The sequence below is a fragment of the Octopus sinensis genome, linkage group LG2 (genome assembly GCF_006345805.1).
Source record: "Octopus sinensis linkage group LG2, ASM634580v1, whole genome shotgun sequence".
Lineage (NCBI taxonomy): Eukaryota > Metazoa > Mollusca > Cephalopoda > Octopoda > Octopodidae > Octopus > Octopus sinensis.
In genome coordinates, this window is record NC_042998.1 from 128,402,702 (window position 1) to 128,428,457 (window position 25,756).

Below are 25,756 nucleotides of genomic sequence, written 5' to 3' on the forward strand. Positions count from 1 at the left end.
TGAGCTAATTAGAGTAATGAGAGTTGAGAGAGAGAGAGTGAAAGAGAGAAAATAAAGGGCCATAGCAAACTGATAGTGGAACAAGTACTACCTGACAACATTGCAGTGATGGAAAGGATTTCATTGGAACAATTGCAATCACAGCTTGCAATCACCATTTTAGCCAGCTGTGGATCAAGTGGAAATTCAGCCATCATGGAACCAAGTTCAGTTAATTCTCCATCGTCATCCAGTGCAGCCAAGTAATTCAGCAACTCTAGGGCACGCATTAGGGTTTCAGGAGCTGAAGATAAGATTTTTAAAAGAGGGAGGGAAAGAAAAGAAAAAAAAAAAAAAGAGAGAGAGAGAGAAAGAGATTTTAGGTTGTAACGGTTAGGAACATGTATTGAGTCAGACCAAAAAGACAGATGCAATTGTGATGAAACTCAACTTTGTCAAATAACAAGAGACAGATTACAGAATCTGAAAAATAATTACAACACAAACGCAAAACAGTATCATATCTTAGGGTGACTACTAATAAAGACTGACCCAGACCTAAGCAGTTCATTTAAGGAAGACTAACAGTTACCCATGTATGCAGGTTTCCTTTCTCCATGCCATCACCTTAGAGTAGATATAGCATCACACCAGTGGCATCAGAGGTGTTGCTTTCAAAATACCAAGAGATGAAACAAATATCACAAAGCCCCTTGTTCAATGTTCTAACAGATCCATCAATCTACCACTTTCAGCTTTTCAACTCCAAAACAATGAAAGAAAAAAGCTGACCTCAGCAGGACTTCATTTCACAGCAACTGATGGTTGGAGCAAATACTGTAAAGCATTAGGAAAGGCATCCATCCATAGAAACCATGCTAAAGCAGACAGTGGAGCTTGGTGCAGTCCTCTGACCTGCTAGTTCCTTTTGAAAAATCCAGCATAGAAAATAGACACTTGCCCTTTAGCATTCAGATTACTGTCAAAAGTAATGCTTATTTATTCATAATTTTTAAAATTAATCCTGTATAATCTTGTAGCTTTGAAATTTTGAAGATGTAATTTTTATTTTTAGAATGACATTGCAGTTGCAGGACAGGTGTGATGTTGGATCTGGCCTGCTTGAACATAAAACAGGCTAAATATTTGGGCTAGATATAGCCTGTTAAAATGATAATGGGTTAAATGATGATGATGCATCTTCTACCTAATGCATTCACCACCTTAATATCACATCAATTCTTTTTAATTATACATATCCAAGAAACAGACATGCACTGGTATTAGCAGGTATAGATCAGTCTAAATGCAATCCAAGATGTGACAGTGATGTCTATAGAATATTTTCTAATAATAAAATAAATATTACTTATAATCAAGCAAAAATTAAGAGTTGATGCTGGATTCGTTCACATTATTACAGAAGGCACAGTTGAGGCAAAATGGTTAAGAAAGTAGGCTACCATTTGTGAGATTTCAGTTAAAATCTATTGGAACTGTTACATAATATATTTGAGCACAACACAATTGTACACAGCTCAGCTCCTCAAGTTGTCAGGAACAGATGGCATGTTTTTTTTTTCTGTTTTATTTTTTGTTTTAATTTGAAATGGCTTTTCTCTACAATAAAAAGTGAAATAGGCTTTAGTCTTTAGATTGGTGAAATTAATTGTATTCATGTCACTAACAATCTTAAGACATCAGCATGTTAAAATAACAATGATATTTAAGACAGTACATTTAACATGAAGTGCTGCTGCTGCTGCATACCCACCATCACACACAACCTGAAAGCAGAACCAACAAGAATACAACAGGAAAGTGGACTAAAGATGATTACTGGACTTTAGCCAATGATCAAGTATTGAACAGGCTTTCCATATAGATGGAACAAGTTGAACAAGTTACTAAAAACTTAACAAACCACATTCAACCTTAGGGCTGCAGCTAATTATAACAGTGTAAAAATGTTGGTTACAGGATATGAAAACTGGTTAGCAGTACCCTACTATCCCAACCACCAATGCTTGCTGATGCTATATATAAACGCAGCAACAATACACAAATATGAAATATCGATATGGGAACAAGTATGGCAGTCCACTGCACAACCAAACCAAATGGTCCTGGGTTTGATCCCACTGTGCAATACATTAGGCAAGTGTCTTTTATAATAGACTTGGGTTGACAAATACCTTGTGAAAAAAATTTAGTAATTGCAAACCATGTGGAAGTCTGCTCTGTGTGAGTATATATATATATATATATATATATATAATATATATATATATATATATATATATATATATATATATAATTGCACCACAAATACAGGCTCCTGATACAACAGTCCCAATTACTACAAAACTGGTTCTATTTCAAAATTATTAAGCCATGCAATAAAGTGTACATCAATACAAAAAAAGAAAAAAGTTCCAAGCTGAACTAGGTAGAGAGGACAATGCTTGAGGGCAGTACCCCAGCATACCACAGTCCAAGATATAAACACTGGCAAAAAATCTGATAAAGGGCATTCAAACCAAACTATGTGGTATTTATTCCACCCAAATCATACAGACAATTCTTCGTGATATGCAACATTAGTAATCCAATGAAGCAGTAATTGATCCATTGAAAATCTATAACAAATGTTATTCACAACATGGTTGAACTACCTATTTTAGTAATAATATACAAAATTATGTAAATTTCAAACTGTCCTTTGATAGGATGGGGGATGAGGTAAAATTCAATCTTCACTTACCTGGGGGATCCATGAAATCAAAATGCACTAAGTCATCAATACCAAGCTTTTTCAACTGTAAAACAACAGATCCCAAATTTGAACGAAGAATTTCTGGGTAAGTGTTCTCTTGCATCTCGTTCTTGTAAGCCTTTTCAGTGTAGAGTCGGAAACATTTTCCTGGTCGTGTACGGCCAGCACGACCTGCTCTCTGTTGAGCACTGGCCTTGCTAATAGCAGTTACTAAAAGTGATTCAACACGAATTCGAGGGTTGTATACCTGATTTTAGGGGAAAACAAATAAAAAGGGTAAAATGATTTCCCTAATACATTATGAAATTTTAAAACCTTGCATATCTGATATCTAAATGAAAAATACTATTATTACAGTATTTACCAAAAGTTAATAAGTACCTAGTTATACATAACCAAATACAATTGACACATCCATGTAGTTATTACCTAGTTACTTATACACTAAAACACAAAATGGTAATAAAACCACGGCATCAGAACAGGTTACGTTTTGAGAAACACATTCTTGAAACAGTAGCATATATAGTCAAGTCCAAAAAATTATTAATCATATATAGGCTCAACCTGTTTAAAATAGCAACCACTCATATCAGACTCATACCGTATCCTATTGTTCTACTATAGGAGGGACACACTGGAATAATATAGTCCTATGTGCACTGTTCTGAGAAAATGACAGGATGATCTTTGCTGGAATGCTTTTGACCATATATCTGCTCAAACAATTCTGTTCTAAGGCTAGACAACAATATAATTCAACCTATCTCAAAATCTTTCGATTTTGAATTAGTTTACAAATCCATTTCTTTTTACTTTGGTGTCCCTTAGCTTTAGTGATTTAATTTGTAAATAAACATATAACATTAGTTATGTAAAGTAAATGAAATTATAAATATCAGGAGACAAGTGTACCCAAAACATACAATTTCTTTGGATAAAAATCATAACCCAACATTTTCATCTTTATTTTTATCTCTATATATATAAATGGCAAAATGTCTGTCTGTGTGTGTGCCCTTTATACAAATCCACAATTTTTCGCACTTTCTATGGTCATTCAAAACTGTCCAAGGGTGGTCGTGCATATCTTTACATTTTCCCAGTCACCCCGCAAAGCCATTAAAAAAATCAATAGAATTGACTTTTTTGTGAATTTTCTATCCAAAACCCAATCAAAATGACCCAAACTTGATACACCAATTGAATGCCAGCTAGCTGTATGTGATTGGTCAGAGATTTGGACAGTACTCGCGTGTATGTGCGCTCGCACGCAGCTGTATATGCATTACCGGGTCATAGTGCTCGTTTTAGATAAATCTGCTGATCAAATACCTTCTATGCATCCCAATTTTGCATTATCTGAATGCTTACAAATTTATCTTCACAACATCTACTCGTGTCTCTCAACTGCAAACCCAATGCATGCTTTCTCTGCATGTAACTGACCAGCTGATGCTTAAATTGAACATCAACCCACACTGACATCATCAGCTTCAAAGAGACAGGACAGGTAATGGGGCACTGTTCCTCTTCATTTGTTTTAAAAATATTTCAAAAATAACCATAGATACCTAATAAATTACCAAGCGCACAGCAGCTGGCTTTATCCATTCGAATCACATGCAAAAACCAGTACAGTCACATATGTACACACGAGCAAAACGCCCCCACCCCCAGTCCTATGGACGGTGCTGAGTTGTCAAACATTTGAACCAAATTTTCTCAAAACAACTTGTCCGACCATCCCATAGGCCTCCCCTTTGAAAAACACCAATTTAACCAAAATTTGAGGCACAGTGCATTTTTCTCGCGCATATGTAGTATCAATCGCAACAGCTGATGTACTTGCATGTACAAATGCACGTTCCCACAGCTTTATCGATCGCATTCTCACCTGGAATCGATTTTTGTAATTTTTTCAAGACTTATACACACCCTGATACCGTCGGTATCTACATATCAAATTTGAGCGCAATCGGATGGAGGATGCCCGAGATCCTAGAAGACACACACACAGACAGAATGGATTTTATATAATAGATTAGTCAATACTGCTGATGCCCTATTACTTTCTCTCATTTCCATAATAATACCTACCTTGTCCTTCTCCAGTTGCTTTAGAACCTATGCATTTACAGTCCATCTCATTTCCATACTACATCATGAATATTTTAAAAGATAAATGTTTACTTATCCCACACACCATCACAATTAGAGTGAACTACTTCACTTTTTATAAGATAACCATCAACAAATGATTTATTCTATTGATTTCAGGAAAGGATGGAAAATAGATGTTATAGCTTTTAGTGTCTTTTCGGCTTGTTTTAAAAAGTCTACTCTTAAGGATTTTTTTTTTTTATATATATAAAAGCAGATCATAAATTTTTGATTCATACTAATTCTCACTCAAACCATGGTACTACTATTACTATCCTCACTGCCATTCTAATTATATCAACAGGACAATAAAGCTTGTCAACTACTACCAGAAAGACAAACATGAAGTACTTAATAGCATCCAGTTCATCACATCTCATATTTCTAGCTATTTTAATGCAGCCAGTACATTTACATTTGCAATTTTATCAGTACAGTAATCATAAGACACATTTTCTTTACCTACTGTTTGCATTCAAACACTTATTTAGTTCCTACCTCATCAAAACAAAATTGATAATACAGAAAATCATTTTAAATGCATTAACAGTCAGTCAGTTGTGTTTAATAATAAATGTTGCAAAATAGAATATATATATATATATATATATATATATATAATACACTTAGTCCGGTCAAAAAACTGCAAATGTTTACATTATAAAGTACCAGCAGAGGAATAATCACTGAATAATACAGTTCAATAAGGCTCGTCTCTTTATGGACCGAGTGTAACCCAATAAATCAATTCTAAATGAAGAATACCATTCAGTAATGTGAAATCAATACAAATAGTTTGCTGTATACATTACAAACATCAAATCTGCTCTCAACATTACCAAAATGAAAATAACTGTGTGAGCTAACAAAACAAGTATCTGCATAATTGAACCGCATATATTTATTGTAGCGACCAAATCTCCAAAAGAATTTCCTGTTCTTAAAATAGGAAGATTTCTAAAGGTCCTAAATATGGCAGCTTGTTCCAAAATAATGTCTGAAAATCCAAATTTATAATACTTATAAAATATCCATTATATAATGCAAAATGAGTGCTAGACACATGTTAATCCCAGGCATATGACTGATAGCCTCTATGCCCTTAAAAATGATTTCAGATTAACAAAACACACTTTCACAACTGACTCACTAAAGTACACACTGTAACTACACTACAGTAATGCACCTTTAAACAATATTAAAAGACACTTCAATACACTCACCATCTGGTTTTTAAATAGTATAACATAACAGAATAAATAAACACTAATACACACAAATCTCACCAAACCAACCACAACCCATTTAACAGGCATCATCTTCTGCAACTACGCATCTAACTATCACAACTACATTGTAAAGAATTCCCCAATTTATCATTTTGCTTGGACCAACTACAAAATGTCATTACAACACACATCACTGAAGAAAGCACACATATTTTTATACACTCTAGAAAAGCAGAGCAAAATATATTCCATCACGAAGTAGAATTAAAGTTTTCAGAACTTAGCAAACAATCAGCAAGAGAGACACTGCTTTATATAAGTCCAACAAAGTAATTATAGACAGCAAAAAGAAAACATCTCCCACAAGGTAAAATAAAACAAAAAAATATATACCAGAAAAAAACACAGGTAACCTCAAATACAACAGATCAAAACCACAGAGAACTAAAATAAAATTCAACATCAAACAAAGGAAATAAAAAAAAAATTCACCACAGTAAATTAGAAACCTGGTTAACATTTGTATCCAGCATAAACAACAAATTAACATTAAAAAAACATCATAGCAATTAATATAATCAAAAAGTCACATCAGATCAATGTCTCAATAAACTCAAACTGCAACATCTAGCAAATGCTTGAAAATAAGCCAATGAAAATAACACAAAAGGACGGGGATATAGAAACTAAAAATATGCATCGTTCTCCAGGATCTTGATTCCTTCCTTCCATCAAACCAAAAAGTAATAGAGAAATATGAAACTAAAAAATTTCAGTCATCATCATGGTTTTAACATCCACTTTTCCATGCTTGCACAAGTCAAAATTTCCTGAGGTAAATTTTCTATCGTCAGATACCATCCCTCACCTGTTTCCAAGTAAGATATATTCCCCCAGTTCTGGACATAATTTCAAAGAAAATTGGAAACAAAGGACACTGCTTTAAGAAAGTGATGTTTTTTTATACCTAGCACATAATGTCAAGACAAGGGAAGACATGCATACACACAAATATGCTGCTTTCAATTTCCATGACCAAATCAACTAACAATGACATCCCTTGATACTAAATTCATTAAGAGATTTTAACTGCTATACAAATTGGCATTTTAGATAAGCAACCATTTTATGAAGACACTGACCTTCTGTTTAGCAAATCCTGGATCTATGACAAAAACAACTCCATCAATAGTAAGTGATGTCTCAGCAATATTAGTAGAGACAACAACTTTTCTACCTATAGCTCCATTGGCCTTTTTTGCAGGGGGTGGTTCAAAGATCCTTTGCTGTAGATTAGGAGGTAGTGTTGAATAAAGTGGAATGCATTTCATATCTCCAATTTCAGGACCAAAGTTATCGATTTCTCGCTGGATACGTTTGCACGCTTCATCAATTTCCTAGAAATCGAAGCAAATTCAGAATTTAGAAAATAGAGAAAAATGTATACTATCATACAAGAGATTTTAAGTATTTAAAAGATATTTTTTGAAAAGTTGACAAGTCACACGACAAAATACATCAATCAATTGGGAAGAAAAGAACAAGTGTAAAACCATGACCAAGCTTATATCTACTGGCATTGCCTTGTTACTCCAACTTAACTGAAAAACTAATCGAATGGTTGCTACCTTTTTATAACAATTCAAGTCAATGATAACTGATGGCGAAAGAAAAAGTGTTGAGAAAATTCCACATTTTTTTCTTCTCTCTTTGTCTCTTTCTCATTTTTATTTGTGCATTTTTTTTCTAAATGGTTCAGTTAGGAGGGAAGGGCTGTATGCCATTCCATGACTCCTGAACAGCCACAAGATAATTAACTGATTTATGGAGAGCTGTATTCAAAAGACAGACATATTTTCTTACTAGTTTCCATCAGGTGACTGTAAGTATGATAGGAAACCACTTTGGCAAAATGGATCTTGGTGTAATTCTAACTCAGAGCATAAAATACATAACCAAATATCACAAGCTAGTTTCCATTCACCAGCTACATTTTTAATACTTTTTTTCACCCCTATGCTGGCATGGATTGTTTAGGGAAGACATATGACAGTAATTAAATAACGACATTAATAAAAAAATTCACAACACAGAACTTTTTCCTTATATTTGTACACAGAATGAAAGATACGTTTTCCATGCTAGGATGGGTTGAACAGTTTGATTGGAGACTGGCAAGCTAGGAGGCTGCACCAGACCTCAATCTGATCTGGCAATGTTTCTACAGCTGGATGCCTTTCCTAACGCCAACCACTATAGTGAGTGCTTTATATGTGCCACTGGCATAGGTCACGTTCAGATGGTGCTTTTTATGAGGAGACAATCGGGCAGCCCTGGCAGTGACCCACACATGAATGAATTGTGCTTATCACATGCCAACAGCACTGGTAACAGCCACAACTACAATTTCCATTTGATTCTGATTTGATTTGATTTACTTGACTCAATAGGTCTCCTCAAGCACAGAATGTCGTCTGACGATTCAAAGGTACTTTTTAAATGGGCTGGTTATGCGATACTGGTGTAGGCAGAGATAATTGTAGCTATACTATTCTGCAGGACTAGCCTGAGCTTAAGCACTCTATCGCATACCCTGACTACCTCTATGACCTTATCCACCCATTTCTCCACAAGGAGTATACCTACACCCGCTACTCCATCACTGTTACCTTCTCAGAAGATTTTATACCTATGTGCCTTATATTTACAACACTAACAAACCAATTATTAAATTATACTAACCTCTTGACCAGTTAAAAAGAGAAGAACATCTCCCTCACAATGTTCACAAATATGTATCTGAATAACAGTCCGGATAGCAGCTTCCAGGTAGTCTCTCTCTGGTTCAGGGGTATAAAATATTTCGACAGGATGGGTTCGTCCAGGTACATTCATCAATGGAGCATGGTCAAAATAATTCTAGAAAAAATGAATTAATCATGACAGTAATACTTTATAAAGGAAATCATCCAAGTTATTTAGTGACAACACACTGCCACTAAATGGTACAGCACTTATACACTTAGAATTAACTCTTAAATCCCTGTAATGCTTCCTAGGAATAAATCTCCCAAACATATTAGAATCTAAATATATTTAAAAGATGCAGTTAGTCCACTATAAAAATCCTTAAAACAAAAATATTGCATGAACTTGAATGAAACCTATGGTGAAACAATGTAATGGTTGTTGAACATAGGTTTTACCTATTGTTGTTGGTTTTTACCTCTAGTACAGGTAAGTTCGATACAAATAAGTCGATTATACATTGGTGTGGTTTTCATATATATTTACAACATATTGATTCCTTGGCATCAATTTCCTGTATCAGAGCTAAATTTATGTTCAGATAGTCTCTGTAACTTGAAAACTGTACAACTCCTATCAGAAAAAGCATATTTTCCATTGATTTGAGAGTGTTGCTCTGTTTAGATGCATATCTTGTGATTTCATCACTCATCCTGACAAAAAAATTTTTCAGAAAATAGTTGAGGACTAACAATTCACCACTTGAGGCATTAAGCACCATGATGCTTGAAAATCAAAATGAGAAAAAATTCTAAGTAATCCACAAAAAAATACACATTGTGTAAACAATAAGTCTTTGACAGGACGTTCTTTCTAGAATATGTCTAAACTTTGTTTCACATACTGAAACAAAAAGTATTTGAACTGAAGTTACATGTAGTTCAGAACTTGATATCACAGTTGCAGTCGGTAGTGGTAGAGAACTTGAAGAATTAAGGTAATGCAAGAGAAAGCTTCTCAACAAAATGCTCATTACAAAACAGCATTGAAATCTTTCCTCAAACTCATAAGTTGTTTTATGTGAGAGCACTATATTAAAGCCATAATCAATAAAACATGGAACTCTCAATGCATAAGCAAAATACAGTAAAAAGCTAACTACAACATGCTAGAATTTAGTGATGATGATATAATGAAAATGTTATTTTAGACTTGCGAGGATTAATAAAAATAAATTCTAATTATCTTCTACTTCTATGCAAAACTTATCATGGACAACTGAGTAAATGAAGATAGTTGAAAACCAGAGCACTTGTAATATGTTGATATAACTATTTGAAATCCTAACAATACCCAATATATTTAGTTTGTGGTTTACTTCAATTCTTAGTAAGTCAAAGCATTCCCACCACTAGTTTGTGCATTGACTCTAAATAGGTGCAGTGGAAGAAAAACAATTCACTGCTACATGATTAATACATAACTGATGAGTATTTCAAAAGCAAATCAAGGGTGAGCATGTATCTTTTTTTCTATGCTGACATTGGTTTGATGAAAATTTATAATGCAATTTAAGAAAAAATTTTTTTTTGTTTTTTTAACGACTAAAAATTAGCTGTCTCTCCTAACAAAATATAATAATAAACTACAAATAATAAGGATTATGCAGCATTGAGTGATTTAGGACTTACCTGAAATTTACCAGCATCCAGTGTAGCACTCATAACAATAATCTTTAGGTCTTCTCTCTGCCGGCTGACTTCTTTCAGCAATCCCATCAATATATCAGTAGCAAGAGTACGTTCATGAGCTTCATCAAGCATAATCACTCCATAGGCTTCAAGAAGTGGGTCAGACATAGCCTCACGGAGTAACATACCATCTGTCATATATCTGAAGTTATATAGAAATTGTGTTGCTTCACAAACTAGATAAACAAACATGAAAACAAAATAGTCACAATTTAATTTTGAGTAACACGCTAGTTACAGGTTGGGTGCTTTTATAAATATGGATTATCGCACATCTTTGTTTCATCTGTACAATTATAGAAATTGTACAATCATAGAAATAACCTCAACCACTCAAAATGTACATCAAATACAGATGGCTGAGTTGAGAGGGTATCCAAAGGTGGGTAAAAAAACTGACAGGTCATATCCTATCACCAACACCATTGTCAGTAGCAGACTGGTTGTAAATAGAGAACAGAAAGCTACTAACACTTTTCAAGTAATGGCAGTAAAGGTAGCTTTTAAGTAATTAAAAGTGGCTAATTTTTTTAAATTTCCAATTCATTCACTTATGTTGTATATACACTTACTTTAAAACTGTCTTTGGAGATGTGCAATCTTCAAATCGAATGCTGTAGCCAACTTCCTGTCCAAGACATACATCCATTTCTTCAGACACACGCTGGGCAACTGACATTGCGGCCACTCGCCTGGGCTGAGTGCAAGCAACACCTTTCTTGGGATAACGGGCTCGCACCCATTCAAGGCACCATTGAGGAATCTGATTTTTAAAGAAGTAAAAAAAAAGAAGTACAATGTTAAATTTCTATTCAAAATAGAAAGAAAATGCTAAACATCAAATCATTAAACCCACAACAATTCAATAATTTAAATGCAAAAGAAGGAAACATTTTCCATTTCTTTCCAACAAACTTGAAGGTATTTATGTAGATGGAAATTCCAAAGCTATTTTGAAAACTGTTAGATGGTTGAAATCATCATCATTAACATCCGTTGTCCATTCTGGTATGAGTGGGATGGTTTGACCAGAGCTGGCAAGCTAGAGAGATGCACCAGGCTCCAGTCTGATTTGGCATGGTTTCTACAAGATGCACCTCCTAATACCAAATACATAATTTCTTTTACATTTGTATTTTACTTGAAACATTTGGTTCCTTAGATGGTGTAAAAGTTTACATTAATAGTAATGAATGTACAGCTTTGGGAAACAATAACTCTGAAAGTTATATTCTTTGCTGCACACTTGTCACTTCTACCAAGAGAGTTTTTATCTATTATTTTCACTTTACATCAAGAAGTAAACAATCTTAACTAGTAATAATATAACTAGGTTTATTATTAATCTGTCACTATACAATACAACTACATTAGTAAAGCTTTAATAAATCTTAAAATGTATTCCATCCTTATTTTCTTTTCATATCAGAGGAATGTTCATAAGGCAAGACTTGAACCTACAGTTCTAGTATTAAGTCAGTGCTAGTTTTTTTTTTCTTTATTTTTTGCAAGATTTATATTCTTGACATTAAAACTTGGATAATGGTTTCCAATTTCGGCATAAGATCAATAATTTTGAGAGGAAAAGGTTAGTCAATATCATCAACTCCACTACTTGACTGGTACTTTATTTTACTGACCACAGAGGAATGAAAAGAAAAGTTAACCCCAGTGGAATCTGAGCTGAGAACAAGAGTTGGAAGAAATTCGAGGCAATTTGTACAATGTTTTAAAAACCCTCTCAGATACCATCACATTTAACATCTTCCTGAAAATAAAATTATAAGTTTCAGAGATTTAAAAAGTATCATTACCTGTGTAGTTTTACCAGATCCAGTTTCACCGACCAATACCAATATTTGGTTTTTGTTGACCATTTCAGTGAATTTGTCCTTGTATTCCCATACAGGTAATGCATTTCTTTTCCGCAAAAGTTCATAATAGCGAGGTGTGTAAGGTAAGCCTGTAAGAAATATCAATTATAATTTTCACTAATTTTATCAAATATACAGTTCACTATCATGTCAGAAAACATTTCAGTTCTTCTGAAAGACTTCACACCCTTCAAATCACCCAAATGGCAATTTCTACGTATCTCAACACCCTTTATTCATAGAAACTCAAACGTCTTACACTGAAATATCCTTCCTCACATTTTTTGACGATCTCTTCATTATTCAACAAATGTTTTTAATTTATTTATTTCCACCTACACTTTCCATGCCCCAACAACCCCAATTTGATATTTTATCTGAGTCAATCTTCCACATAACTTCTATTCTGAATAAACCAGTTGTGATGACAGTAGTAGTTTAACAAAAGATGTAATTAAAAGTTAATCTTCTTTAAGCAGTACCAAAATTTTGGTTTTCTAATAATTGCTTCTAAAAATCGAACACTAAATTCATTTTCTTTGTGTCAAACATATACTTAACCCTTTTAACTGTGGAAATCATATATCCACTCAAAATTTCATTACACTTAACTGTGAAAAACAATTTTTGTTGAGGAATGTTGCAATCAAAATTACTTATCATTGAAGATTATTATGTTGAAACTACTTTCTGTTGAGATATGTCAAGTTTATTGAGGCAATGAACTTGCAGAAAATACATTTCTATATTTTTTAGTAGATAGCTGGAATAATCATGAAATTTAATTTCACAGTTAAAGAGTTGAACCTTTACAATTGTTCTTGATAAATCTTTACTGCCTCTCATTATTACACATTGAATGTAAAGCACAAAGATATCAAAGAGTTAAAACATTACCTGTAAATGGATTTAGCTGTATCTGTGGTTTGGGGATATTGAACTGTTCGAAGATCGAAATCTTCTTTTCGGGTTTCCTGCCTTCCTTCATGTGGTCTTTGTCACTTTCTCTATGTCTATCTTCATCCCTGAAAAAAGTTTTTAAATCGTTTAGCTAATTACTATTTATTGAACCAAGAATTCCTCAGTTATATATCAGGTTGGTGCCAAGGTAATGGCCGTTTTTTTTAGAAAACAGTTTTAGATAGTATTTTTTTAAATTGTGCCTCTTACAATGTTTTAAGAAAGTCACAATGAGTAATTTATACTTTTTTTTTTTCAGATTCTGATTGAATTGGCCATAATCTTCTGCTATATTCACACCCATGTTTGTCCCATCTAAAGATCACATTAGACGTCTTACTCTGTGAGTTTCATAAAGGTATCAATGAAAACACAGCAGCAAAGTCTCTTCAGAGAGATTATAGGGATGATGTAGTGAGAGAAAGAAGTTGCAAGAGATGGTTTTCTCAATTCAGAAGAGGGGGATTTGAATTTGAAAGACAAGCCAAAAGAAGGTCATTCAAAACAACTTGATTCCAAAGAGTTGGAAGCTGTTGTCATAGAAAATCCAACTGCTACTTGTAGAGAACTTACAAAACAGTTTAACATAGCCCATACAACTGTTCTATGCCAACTGAAAAGGATTGGAAAGGTTTCAGTGATTGGAAAATGAGTCCTGCACAAACTGTCTCCAGAGAATCTGCAACAGCATGTTATTTGTCAGTCACTGCTTCCACAACACCTTAAGGAACCATTTTTAGGAAGGCTTGTTGTACAGGTGATGAGAAGTGAATCCTATACCATAATGTTAAATGCCGCCAATTGTGGATCAGTAGAGGAGGAAGACCTGTTCAACAACCAAGAAGAGGACTTCGTCCAAGGAAGACCATATTGAGTGTATGGTGGGATATTGAAGGAATTATCCATTATGAACTGTTAGACAGCAATCAAACAATTACTGCTAATCTCTACTGTGATCAACTTCATTTGAAAGCAGCTTTGAACAGAAAGCGATCCTGCTTAGTCAACAGAAAGGATGTCATCTTCCACTATGATAATGTTCGTCCTCACATAGCTCAACTGACTAAAGATCCCTCGGAAGAGCTTGGTTGGGAAATATTGCTTCATCCTCCATATTCTCCAGACCTTGCTCCTTCTAATTATCACTTGTTTCGGGGACCACAGAACCATTTGAATGGTCTTAGGTTGACATCAAGAAAAGAAGTTGAAAATGAACTGGATTCATATTTCGCATCAAAACCTAAACAATTTTACAAGCATGGCATTTATGGAACGAAGTTCTGGAAAGCAATGGAAATTATGTTAACAAATGAATATTGTCTTAATCAGGCTTTTACATTTTTAATAGAGACCTTAAAATCAGCCATCACCTTTGCACCAAACTGATAGTAATAGTTAAGATGATTAGTTTGTTTAAAATTGATTGGGGTTTATATAAAATACAAAGAAAAGGAAATATCAATACATATATATATAGCGTTAGGAAGGGCATCTAACCATAGAAACCATACCGAAACAGACATGGAGACTGAACAGCCCTTCAGCTGGTCAACACCTGTCAAACTGCCCAACCCATGCCAGTATGGAAAACAGACATCAAATGACATTATCAAAAAAAAAAAAGGATACTAACAAATAATTTGCTACAAATTTAGACTTTGTTATATAAATTTTTAAGGAAAGTATATTTTTATATATTGTATGACCAAATATTTGTCTCAAAACATTGTTTTAAATATGCAAAAATTTTATATGGTTAAATGTTTGTTAATCTACATCCATAAGGTATAGACTCAGTTGGTAGCTAACCTTTTAAATAAGAGTAGATAAACCACAAATGACCAATGCAGAGACAGTGGAAGCATTTCTGGAAAGTGTTATCAAAGAATTTTTCAGTAATAGCTAGATTTAATGGACTCATTATACAGTATGTTCTCAATGCTAGTTTTTCTAGTTAGTCTATCACTTCTCTTTTTCCCCAGGAATGTTGCTATAACAAAGACTCCAACAAAACATTACCCAAAGATAGGAAATAATTTTGTTTCTCATAGAATGTAACCAATGTTATTTAGTTTGAAAGTGATAACATGGTTCAAGATAAAAGATGCATTAAAGATATGGTGGGAGGAGACACATAACTCTTCCTGGTGCAAACAGCTGACAAATTTCATTTTAACTTGGAAAAGATCAACTGTAAATACAGTTGATCCAGTAACACATGAAAATTTGAATTAATAAACTACTCTAACAAGGTTTAGTTAAGAAAATGGATAAGAAATAGAACTAAATAAAAAAAATCCAAGAAGAAAAATTATTATATTGATGAGGAAGATAGGAAGGGTGCCAATAATTTATATTTATCAAGGCTAGACAGGTTATGTTTATATGAATATTTACAAGTTACTGAAGTATTCATGACTACTCTTTCTACTTTATCACATAGTGGAACAGATAGTTGCTATGAAGTAGAAAGTAGTCAGCACTGATAGAAAAATCATGATGATGTCACATAAATAAAATGATGCCTAACTAGGTTGGACAGAAATTTTAAGATCAGTATTTTATTAAATCGTTAACTATCTGAACACACAGGCATGACAGTGTGGTTAAGAAGTTCACAACCATATGGTTCAAGGTTTGGTCCCACTACACAGCACCTTAGTATCTTCTACTGGAGTCTTTGACTGACAAATACCTCTAAGTAGGATTTGTTACCAAACTATGCAGAAGCCTATAATGTGTGTCCTTTTATAACTCGAAACTTAGTAGTAGTTCAACAAAGTTATCATTAAAATAAGAATGAGATTGAAATAAGTACTGGGGTCTATGCAATCAACTAAACCCTCAAAGGCAGTGCTCCAGTCCAATGACTACAACCAATTAAAATTTCTAACATACGCACAAATAGAAGAGGCTATTTGATAATTTATCAAACTTGAAAAAAAGGCAAAGATGACCTGCGTGATTTGACTTCAAATGTAAAGAACATAGCAAATACTGCAAAATCATCAGAGAATAGTTGCACTGTATTTTAAGATTTATGAATGAAGACATAAATATTTGTAAGAGTGGTATGGAATGGTAAGAAGTAATATAACACAACTGACAAGAAAGGGGTATTTAGTGGAGGATGGACATTACATTGGTAAGAAGGGCATATGTTTTTCAGTTAAATGCACATGAGAATAAATTACTGTACCTTGCATCAGGTTCTGATGCAAAATGATTCCAACACATACATATCACTAAGTTCATTCAAGATGATGAACTACAGACCATAATATGGTCAACAGCTTAAAGTTTGTTAAAGAAACAATATTATGCTACAAGGCAAGAAAGAAAAAAACATAACTCAGTATGCTGCAGTCCTTGCATTCACAAGGCAATGCAAGAACACCCAGCTGTATATGTCCTTTCTTCAGGATATAAACCTTTTGCTCATTTCAGTCATTAGACAACAGTCATGCTGGGGCACCACCTTGAAGGATGTAATCTAACAAATCAGTACCAAACTATCAGTTTCTTTTGCCAAATCTTTAAATTATGAGGACACAAACCAACACCAGTTGTTTGTGGGGCACGAACAGCCATTATGACAGGCTTCTACATTCCACAGTTTCCATATGCCAAATTCATTTACAAAACATTGTTCATCCCAGAGTTATAGCAAAAGACACTTGCCCAAGGTGCTGTGCAATGTGTCTGAACCTGAAACCACATGGTTTTAAATAGGTACAATGCAAATGTGGAGTGGCTGTGTGGAAAGTAGCTTGCTTACCAACCACATGGTTTCAGGTTCAGTCTCACTGCATGGCACCTTGGGCAACTATCTTCTACTATAGCCTCAAGCCAACCAAAGCCTTGAGTGGATTTGGTAGACGGAAGCTGAAAGAAACCCATTGTATACATATGTATGTATGTGTGTGTATATGTTTGTGTGTCTGTGTTTGTCCCCCCACAACATCGCTTGACAACCAGTTCGGCAAAAGAGACTGATAGAATAAGTACTAGTTTGCAAAGAATACATCCTGGGGTAGACTTGCTCGACTACAGGCGATGCTCCAGCATGCCTGCAGTCAAATGACTGAAAGACGTAAAAGAAGAAAGAATATATTATTTACAATATATGTAACACGAGTAGTGGTTTCACATTTAGTAAAGTCAAACCAAATTTGAAACCCTCTCAGGCCAATGTTATCTCTAATCCTTTTGAGGAGAATAAAATAAAGTAACAGTAATCTACTGTGGTAGATTCTATTGACTATGCTCTCTTCAAAAATGTGTAGCCTGCACCAATGTAAAGATAGAAATCAATATTAAGATTATATCATTATATAGCCCACCCAAAATGAAAATAAAATAAATAAGTCTAAATTTTATTGCTGGCTGCATTAGAAGTACAAAGAAAACTGGTAGATTATGGGGGGGAAAAAAGCACAACTCCAAAAATACAGGCATAAAGTGCAGAGTCACGTGGAAACCCAGCAATTACTAGATCCTTCAATGTAGCTAGCCATAATGACTTGGCAATACAATTATTGTATTAATATTTTATTAGCAAAAGGAAAACAGGAGAAAAATTAACAGTTTTCATGGTGTTAATCAGGAGGCTATACCGACATTTTGGCAATGTTTCGGCAAAATGTGTTTGGTTGAATTCCAAACAAATTCTGTTCTCTTCATTACAACAAGTTTTTTTTTTCTTTCTTTTACATAAAGAAATTATGTGTGTGTGTGTGTGTGTATATATATATATATATATATATATATATATATACACACACACACACTTTCAGGTCACATTTATAGAATTGTTTAGTCCTAGGTCAGCCCTAATCAGGGAGATCTATTATCAAAGCTACAACAAACCATGATCATGCCTTTTATGAGAACAGTTCAGACTAGATTAGCCAATACGTTTTTTGGTGTGTTTTTTTTTTAAAGACTTTAGGAAAAGATGAGATTTAACTTATTTCTAGCAGGTGTACAATTTCAGATTGGCTCCACATTTGATTTGATAAAATATAGCTATACAAGTAGGTAGAAGTAAAATAGCCAATTGGATACGCCTGATGTGCATGCTGATAACAGATTTAACCTTCAGCATTTGTATCACTATACCAAATGTAATATTTATCCACATTGGTTTGAATTAATCTTGCATTATATGGTAGCTTCAAGTTTTTAAATTCTGTGATTATTTTAAGAACAGTTTTTATCTAGCAAATCTACTCTCAAGGTTTTGGTCAACTTAGATGAACAAAAAACAAGGTTGCAAGGGAAACTTTTTAACCACACAGTCAAAACTGTGCAAACATATGTCTGTGTGTATTGGGTGAAACGTTTTAAGTTAATGTTGTCGATAAAGTTAATCATGTTCTTCCATAACTGTGTGTGTCTATGTGCAATGTAAATATTTACCAAGCCCAAAGGGATTTTTAAGAGGAAGTACTTAACTTAAATTTCAAAACAACATGAACAATAAATATTTTCCCCAAAATGAACAAATATTATTGACAAGCTGAACTGGATGCAATGCTGTATATTATGTTCTGCACAGTCACACAAAGCAACCACAATGACTAACTCTCAAGTCTTATTTTCTGGACAATTTTAACCATTCAGCCATCTACCACTGCTTTTAGTAGTACAACTCTATCCCTAACTTTTTACATGTCTGCAAACATAATAGACAAATACTAATGTGCCATAATTGCACACATCAATAAACTAAAGAGCATTCCTTGGTGGAACAGAATTCTACATCTACAAACTAGTTTAATATCACAAAAGCCAGTCAAAGTAAATCAATCTCTGCTTAAAAACCAGTTAATACCTTTCAAATATACTTGGTTCCTTGCCTAAACACTGAATTACAAGTCATTCAGCAGTTTAACTTCAGTTTGTTTTAACCAAAAACTTTTACTGCAATGGAGAACAATTACTAACCAAAATAGACATTCTTGGAAACATTTTAACTAAATTACACAAAAGATATCCATGAAGCTCAATTACCCTTTAGCATTTAAACCAACCATATATGGCTCAAAATATTCTACCTGTTATATGTTTAAACCAGCCAGATCTGGCCTCTCGCACCTACCTGAAATATCGAAGCTACAAGATAATGCCTGGTTAATTAAAAACAATGTGAATAAATGAGAATTACACTTGACAAAGCTATCTGAGCACATTTCCATTTCTGTCATAAACACACATATCTATTTCCTATTTTCTCCACTACTCATACACACACACATAGCTATTTCCTATTTTCTTCAACACTTATAAATACCCTATTTTTATCAATTTATCACATGGCATTTAATCTAGGAAATGTTCAATTTTCCTCTCTATTACAATGCTTACTCAACCTACCCCACTTGCAATGTCTATTTCCCTCACATACAACATAAATTCAGAAGTACCACATAACACCAACAAAGCTTAACTCTTACTCCTGCTCCCATTTTGGCTATTACAAATCAATGCTTTCACTATTAATTCAAGCAGACACTTATAAATAGTAACTAATAACAATGCTTACATTCATAACTCTTTTCTCTACTTACAACTTAAAAACACAGTTACAGTTGCATCTTTAAAAGATTGTTTTTACTTTTATTTTGCTTTTCAATATTTATCTGGAAGAGCAACTAACTTCCTCTGCTAAATAACACTTGTGTTAACCTAAAGCATTATGACACACAACTGATGACTTCATATACACTACTTTGCACACAAATACCATTACTCCACTGCCAACAACAACCTAAATATCTAACAATCAAGCCACTGCTTTTGTCTCATTTGTTTGCTTGGTTGATTGATTGATTATTGGTGTGTCTGCTCTTGTATGTCAGAAACTACTGAAGCTAGAAAATCAACATTATTTATTAACGATTACTAAGTGAAAAATGTTTTTCAAACTTTGCTATTTTAGTAAATTATTTGCAAATTAAAAGTACACAGGCCAGTATTTGTCCAATAATGAAGTCTCATAGTGAAGTGTTCAACCAAAGCTTTATACAACTGCTAGCCAAAACCCCCAATATCAAACTTCTAGTCACCCTCTACAGTACTGATTATTAGACCATAATAACATGACAGAGATCTTTACCTTTAGACCTACAGATTTAAAAAATAACTTTTTGTAACTAAACACTTTCAAACTAACTTCGGACACTGGTAGAATGTGACATATAAAACATGTTTTACTCCTAGCAATTTTGAGAAAAACTTATATCAATTTGTTCAAAACACCAGGTTAATAATAACCATTGCTGCCATGAGGCCCAACAGTCAAAGATCATGCTTCCCCAGCTCAACCCGTGTCTTCTTGGGTTTACCTCTTCGACAGGTTCCCTCCAGAGTTTGGTACTTCTTCCCACAGTTGTCCTCATCCATATGCATGAAAGGTATAAAGTAACTACATTGCAAGGACAAAAAAAGTTCTCTGTTTGGATCTGCTAAGTAGTGAAGCTATGTTGCTGTCTACATTAGTGCAAGCCAGTTGAGCAGCATTTACAAATATTACCATTCACAGACATCATAGTTGCCAATGTCATGATGTTAACAATACTTCAGTGTTTGATTGATTACACTCCAACTGTTTACAAAAAGTGATGTTCAAAGCTAACAAGATTTATAGCTATTTACTTTCCTGTAGATCATAGTCATTTTCTGGGGTTGTATTCTTAGGTTATTTTAAAATAAGTAGCAGTCTGATATATGAATAGAGATATTCAGTTGAATAAGGTGTTGGGAGGAAAAGGACACTTTGTAACAACAGCTTCCTTGGATAAACTCTTTATAGTAAGACTACAGTTAGACTTGCCAAAAATTGTATTTAAATTTTCTTTTAAGGTACATTTTATTTCATTAATTTATTCTCATAGATTTCCCCCCCTCTCAAAAGATGTTTAGACAACTTTCAAGTTCATAAAGAAAAGAAAATATGAAATGACTCAAAAGATATTTTCACATGGAAAGTGGAAGAAGGATACATTACTTTTAGAGTTAAGATATGTTTGTTCATTTCATCAAATGTAGCTATAACTTTTGTACAACTGTCATTAAAATGAGTCTGGAAAGTATTTATTCACATCCAAAAATGCAGTCTCACGGTGAAGTAAAGCCATAGTCATATATGGTTCTTTACCTCTGCATAACCCAAGCTTCCTGCATCAAACTGGAAGCCATGTTGAACAATATTTATCACATTGGTTGAGTCACATGGCACACCAAACATATAAAACATGAGCTACAACACCATTATTGCAAGAACAAGCAATAGGTTTTATATGTAACAAAAAATCAATTTCATGACAGAAGGTAGTGGAAATAAGTTCACACACACACACAGGTACATTGCTGGGCAATGTATATTCAAATAATGACCACTAATATTTGTTAGAAGTGGTTGCTCACACTGAATATCAGCATACTAGCCTATTTTAGTGGTGCATGAAATAAACCCTCTTAAATTGAAGAATTGTTTAGTCTCAAGTCAACTAACTGAACAAAGGCAAACCAGCCACATTATTCCTATCCCACTTTTTTTTTATCTATCTATATATATATATATATATATATATATATATAATGCTTCCTTTGTTTTTCAAATGAAAGGTGTGATCTGCTGCTATTTCATGTAGGTCAAGTGAATATAAAGCTCCCACTTTGACTTAAAGACTTATGATAATCAGGTGTGTGTGTGAGAGAGAGAGAGACAGACAGACAGACAGAGACATAATATGAATTGTTATTTAGAAGTTACATGAAATACTCCTAATGTAAAGCAAAAGGAATTTTAGGTAGTCAATAGCTTTCAGTTTGCTTTCATATTCTTTTACTAGTTTAAAATTATGGGCTGTGCCATGCTGGAACATTGTCATCATTTATATTTTTGGTGGAGTGGGAAATTTTTGAACTGAAATGGAAACTAAATTAGCTACCTGACAGAAATTTGTACTCATCAAATTCATAAACATCAAAAGTGAATCACAGATTAAGTTTATAGAGAACTCAACACTATGTGTGTATCAGCATTACAATAAATGTCTACTTTCAGATTTTTTAAAGTTAACATCATATCAAGTATGTTCAAAGAGAATCTTGATGGGAGTTAAAAGTACATATTAAATAAGAAAGTGCAAAGAATAAGAGCAATTTAATAAACCAGCAGCTTAGGAGTTAAATCTTTAGGTCTATGTATGAAGGACTTATAGAAATTTGTAAAAACCCAGATGGTAGTTTAGGGTTAATAATGAAATGCAAAATTTACATAGCATATTGATTTAATACTTTTGATATCAACCCACCTGAAACAGCTCTTAGCAACAAGGTGATCTAAATTGAAGTTTTCCATAAAAATATCAAAAATTCATGTTAATATGTTTCAAATCATTGAAGTCATTCTACACTTCATTATCTTCAAAATTAACTAAAACAAAGGCAGTATATTTCAAAAGAAATAAGCGAAAAGGGTAATATATGTAAAAATACATCTAAAAAAACAATTTAAAATGTACTTAGGAAGTTTCTACAGCAAGACTAAATATTTTGGCTACAGTCCAATGTCTGAGACCAGTAAAAAAAATATCAAAATTAATTTGTACACTGTTATAATTTTAATTAGCAAAGGAGAAAAAATTCTTTACATGTCTACTTCATCTGTTCACTCAACTCTTAAATCTACTTTATTTCATTACGTCTGTTTACCTTCATCTACCCTACAAGCATTATGAAAGCCTCTCCCTCAGAGCTCCACATGTTCATTCATACCAACTATATAAAATAGTGGATATCTCTTATGGATGTCTTCAATTACATTGAACTTAATCTCTCGCACATCCCAAATAACACATATTCATTCCACTTTAGACATCTTGAGTCTCTTGGTGAAATTTACAATGTACTTGATCAAGAGATTCCAAATCAAACAGAAATTATAATTGCCATTTTCACATAAACTATTGAAATTCAAGCTATAATCTGACACTTCATATAGAAGAATTGACATCAAAATTTTCTGTTTGTCATTCAATGCCTTAACATGAATACAAAGTTATTCAAACAAAACGAATGAATAAATATATATATATTTCTGTGTATGTATTTATATATATCTTCTCAACTTAGGAATTTGTATGTCCTAAATATCTGCAACAATTAGCCCCTGCCTAATACTTATCTCTTGTGCATATAATTAAGGAACTTTTACAAAGCACTCACTCTAAGAATCTTGCCACTTGCTATATCTATTTAATTTATAGAAATTAGGTTCAGTCTAACCACACTGCATTAAACAAGCAGGTTATCTCAAAGCAGACAGACTTTACATGACAACTGCTTGACATTAAATACCACATCTGTTCATGCCTTGAAAACTGCTGTGCTGCTCAGCTAATTTCAACTAATTAGAGCTATTCAAATTAAACAACAACTGTACTCATCTCACTCACCCACCCACCTTTATACATTCTATTCCTTCCTATACAATTTATAAACACAACTATTCCTCTCTAAATGATCTCAGATTTCAGTAATACAAAACCATGTTATAAAAATAAAATTCAAATTTTATTACTTTTTTTTTTATTACTATCCATTCTTTTACTTCATAACATCACTAGTCTCACTCACCAAACTTTAAACATTTCTACTGCTATGCAATTTATAGGCAACTCTCCCTCTCTGAATGATCACAAATTCCAATTATACAAACTACAAAGTTAAAATAAAATCAAAATTTTATTCATTTTTTTTTATAACTATATATTTTACTCTGCCAGAGTATGAGCTTCATTTTTCAAGTGGAAAAGGAGAAACTGTTTTCGCAGGAGTGGAAGCTGCTTTTGTCAGTCATGCAAACTAAAGCACATGAATCTCTCCAAATCATCCCTGATTTAATAAAGCTATGATCAAACGTTCTCCTGCTTGATCATCCTGTGTTTTACATTGTTTTTTCCAGATATTGCATAACTAATACTACACAATTCAAAATAGTTGTAGAAATTCTTTTTAAGATAGGAAGACATCTGGTTGCTCAACTTGCTATTGTATATAGAAAAGAATTATATGCACAACAAAATGAACTTCTTTTCTGTAAAACACTAAAGACCTATGAAACAAATCAAGGCTATTATTTTACACACTAGAAAATTTAATGAGGGAAAAACCTAGTGAAAAGATGGCAGCTCTGCTGATTCAAATACTGAGGTAAGAACCTAGCTATGGGTCTCCAAAACCAACATTGTTTTCATTCAGTTTGGGCAACTGGAGAATAGTAGCTGCTCCCTACTGATGTTTGGAAACATGATAAATGAAACCACTGGACATTAGTTTATGTGTAGTTATTGATAAAATCAGAAGCCAATACTATCACCTTTATGAAAACAAGTCCTACCACTATCCTTAAAGGAGACAAGGTCACTCACAATGTCATCTTTTCTGTTACAATGCAAGAGAAGTTTCAGGTGTGAATAAGCCATAAATAAGTCATGTATCTCAAAACTTATATACCCACAGCTAACCAAATGATTCAAAAATCAATATTATGAAACCTTTCCAGTAAATGCCACATTTACCAAAATTTGGTTGGTTTTCTAAATATTTTATTTATGGCACAGATCATTAACTGTGCAGCAAGAAAATAGAATGGAAGGGATATCTCAATCATAACAGAATTTTAAGCACTAAATAGTTTACACTGGCTGTACTAAATTAGATAGAAGAGGAAATACAAAATCTGCAAGATAATATAAACATAACCTATACATAACATTATGTAGTTAAATATAGGTCTCCAAGGGGAAGTTTCTTTAATTTCCAGAATTTCATAGAAAAAGTGTGTGAAGAAAGCTATTAATGAACAATAAATATTCACAGGCCTTGTTAAGCAGCATTTTTTTTTAAGGATTAATCATCATAGCATTCAAGCTAAATTTGTATTTGTCTTATGAAACGGATTTTCTTTTTTTATAGTTTAGTCTCATCAAATGCATTCAAGCCATGAATATTCTCCATTCTGTATTTAGAGGGAAATCTAGGACTCCATTGTCTAAGGCAACTCCTATTTCTCACAAGTGGAGCAATCATTTAGACAGCTAGAGACTCCCTCATTAGCTGGTAATTTGTATAAGCGTATTTCCATTGTGTAGTAGGTTAGACGAAAAATACAAATAGAATCATTTACATAAATTGCTAGAGCAGCCTAAAAACTGGCTGCTTTATTTTAAAAATTCCAAGCAATCTACCGTGAAGTAATAATGA

General features: G+C 33.4%; 1 protein-coding gene across 1 annotated transcript in view; it reads right to left on the reverse strand.

The window, feature by feature from the left end:
* LOC115229911 (putative pre-mRNA-splicing factor ATP-dependent RNA helicase PRP1) overlaps positions 1 to 25,756 on the reverse strand; it is a 46,037-nt gene that overhangs the window by 14,584 nt on the left and 5,697 nt on the right. The window contains exons 2-9 of the mRNA XM_029800175.2: positions 13,418 to 13,545; positions 12,461 to 12,609; positions 11,219 to 11,409; positions 10,587 to 10,788; positions 8,890 to 9,066; positions 7,290 to 7,544; positions 2,744 to 3,002; positions 92 to 283 (exon numbers count right to left, since the gene is read on the reverse strand). Coding sequence (XP_029656035.1) covers positions 92 to 283; positions 2,744 to 3,002; positions 7,290 to 7,544; positions 8,890 to 9,066; positions 10,587 to 10,788; positions 11,219 to 11,409; positions 12,461 to 12,609; positions 13,418 to 13,545 — 1,553 coding nt within the window. The remainder of the gene's footprint in view (positions 1 to 91; positions 284 to 2,743; positions 3,003 to 7,289; positions 7,545 to 8,889; positions 9,067 to 10,586; positions 10,789 to 11,218; positions 11,410 to 12,460; positions 12,610 to 13,417; positions 13,546 to 25,756) is intronic.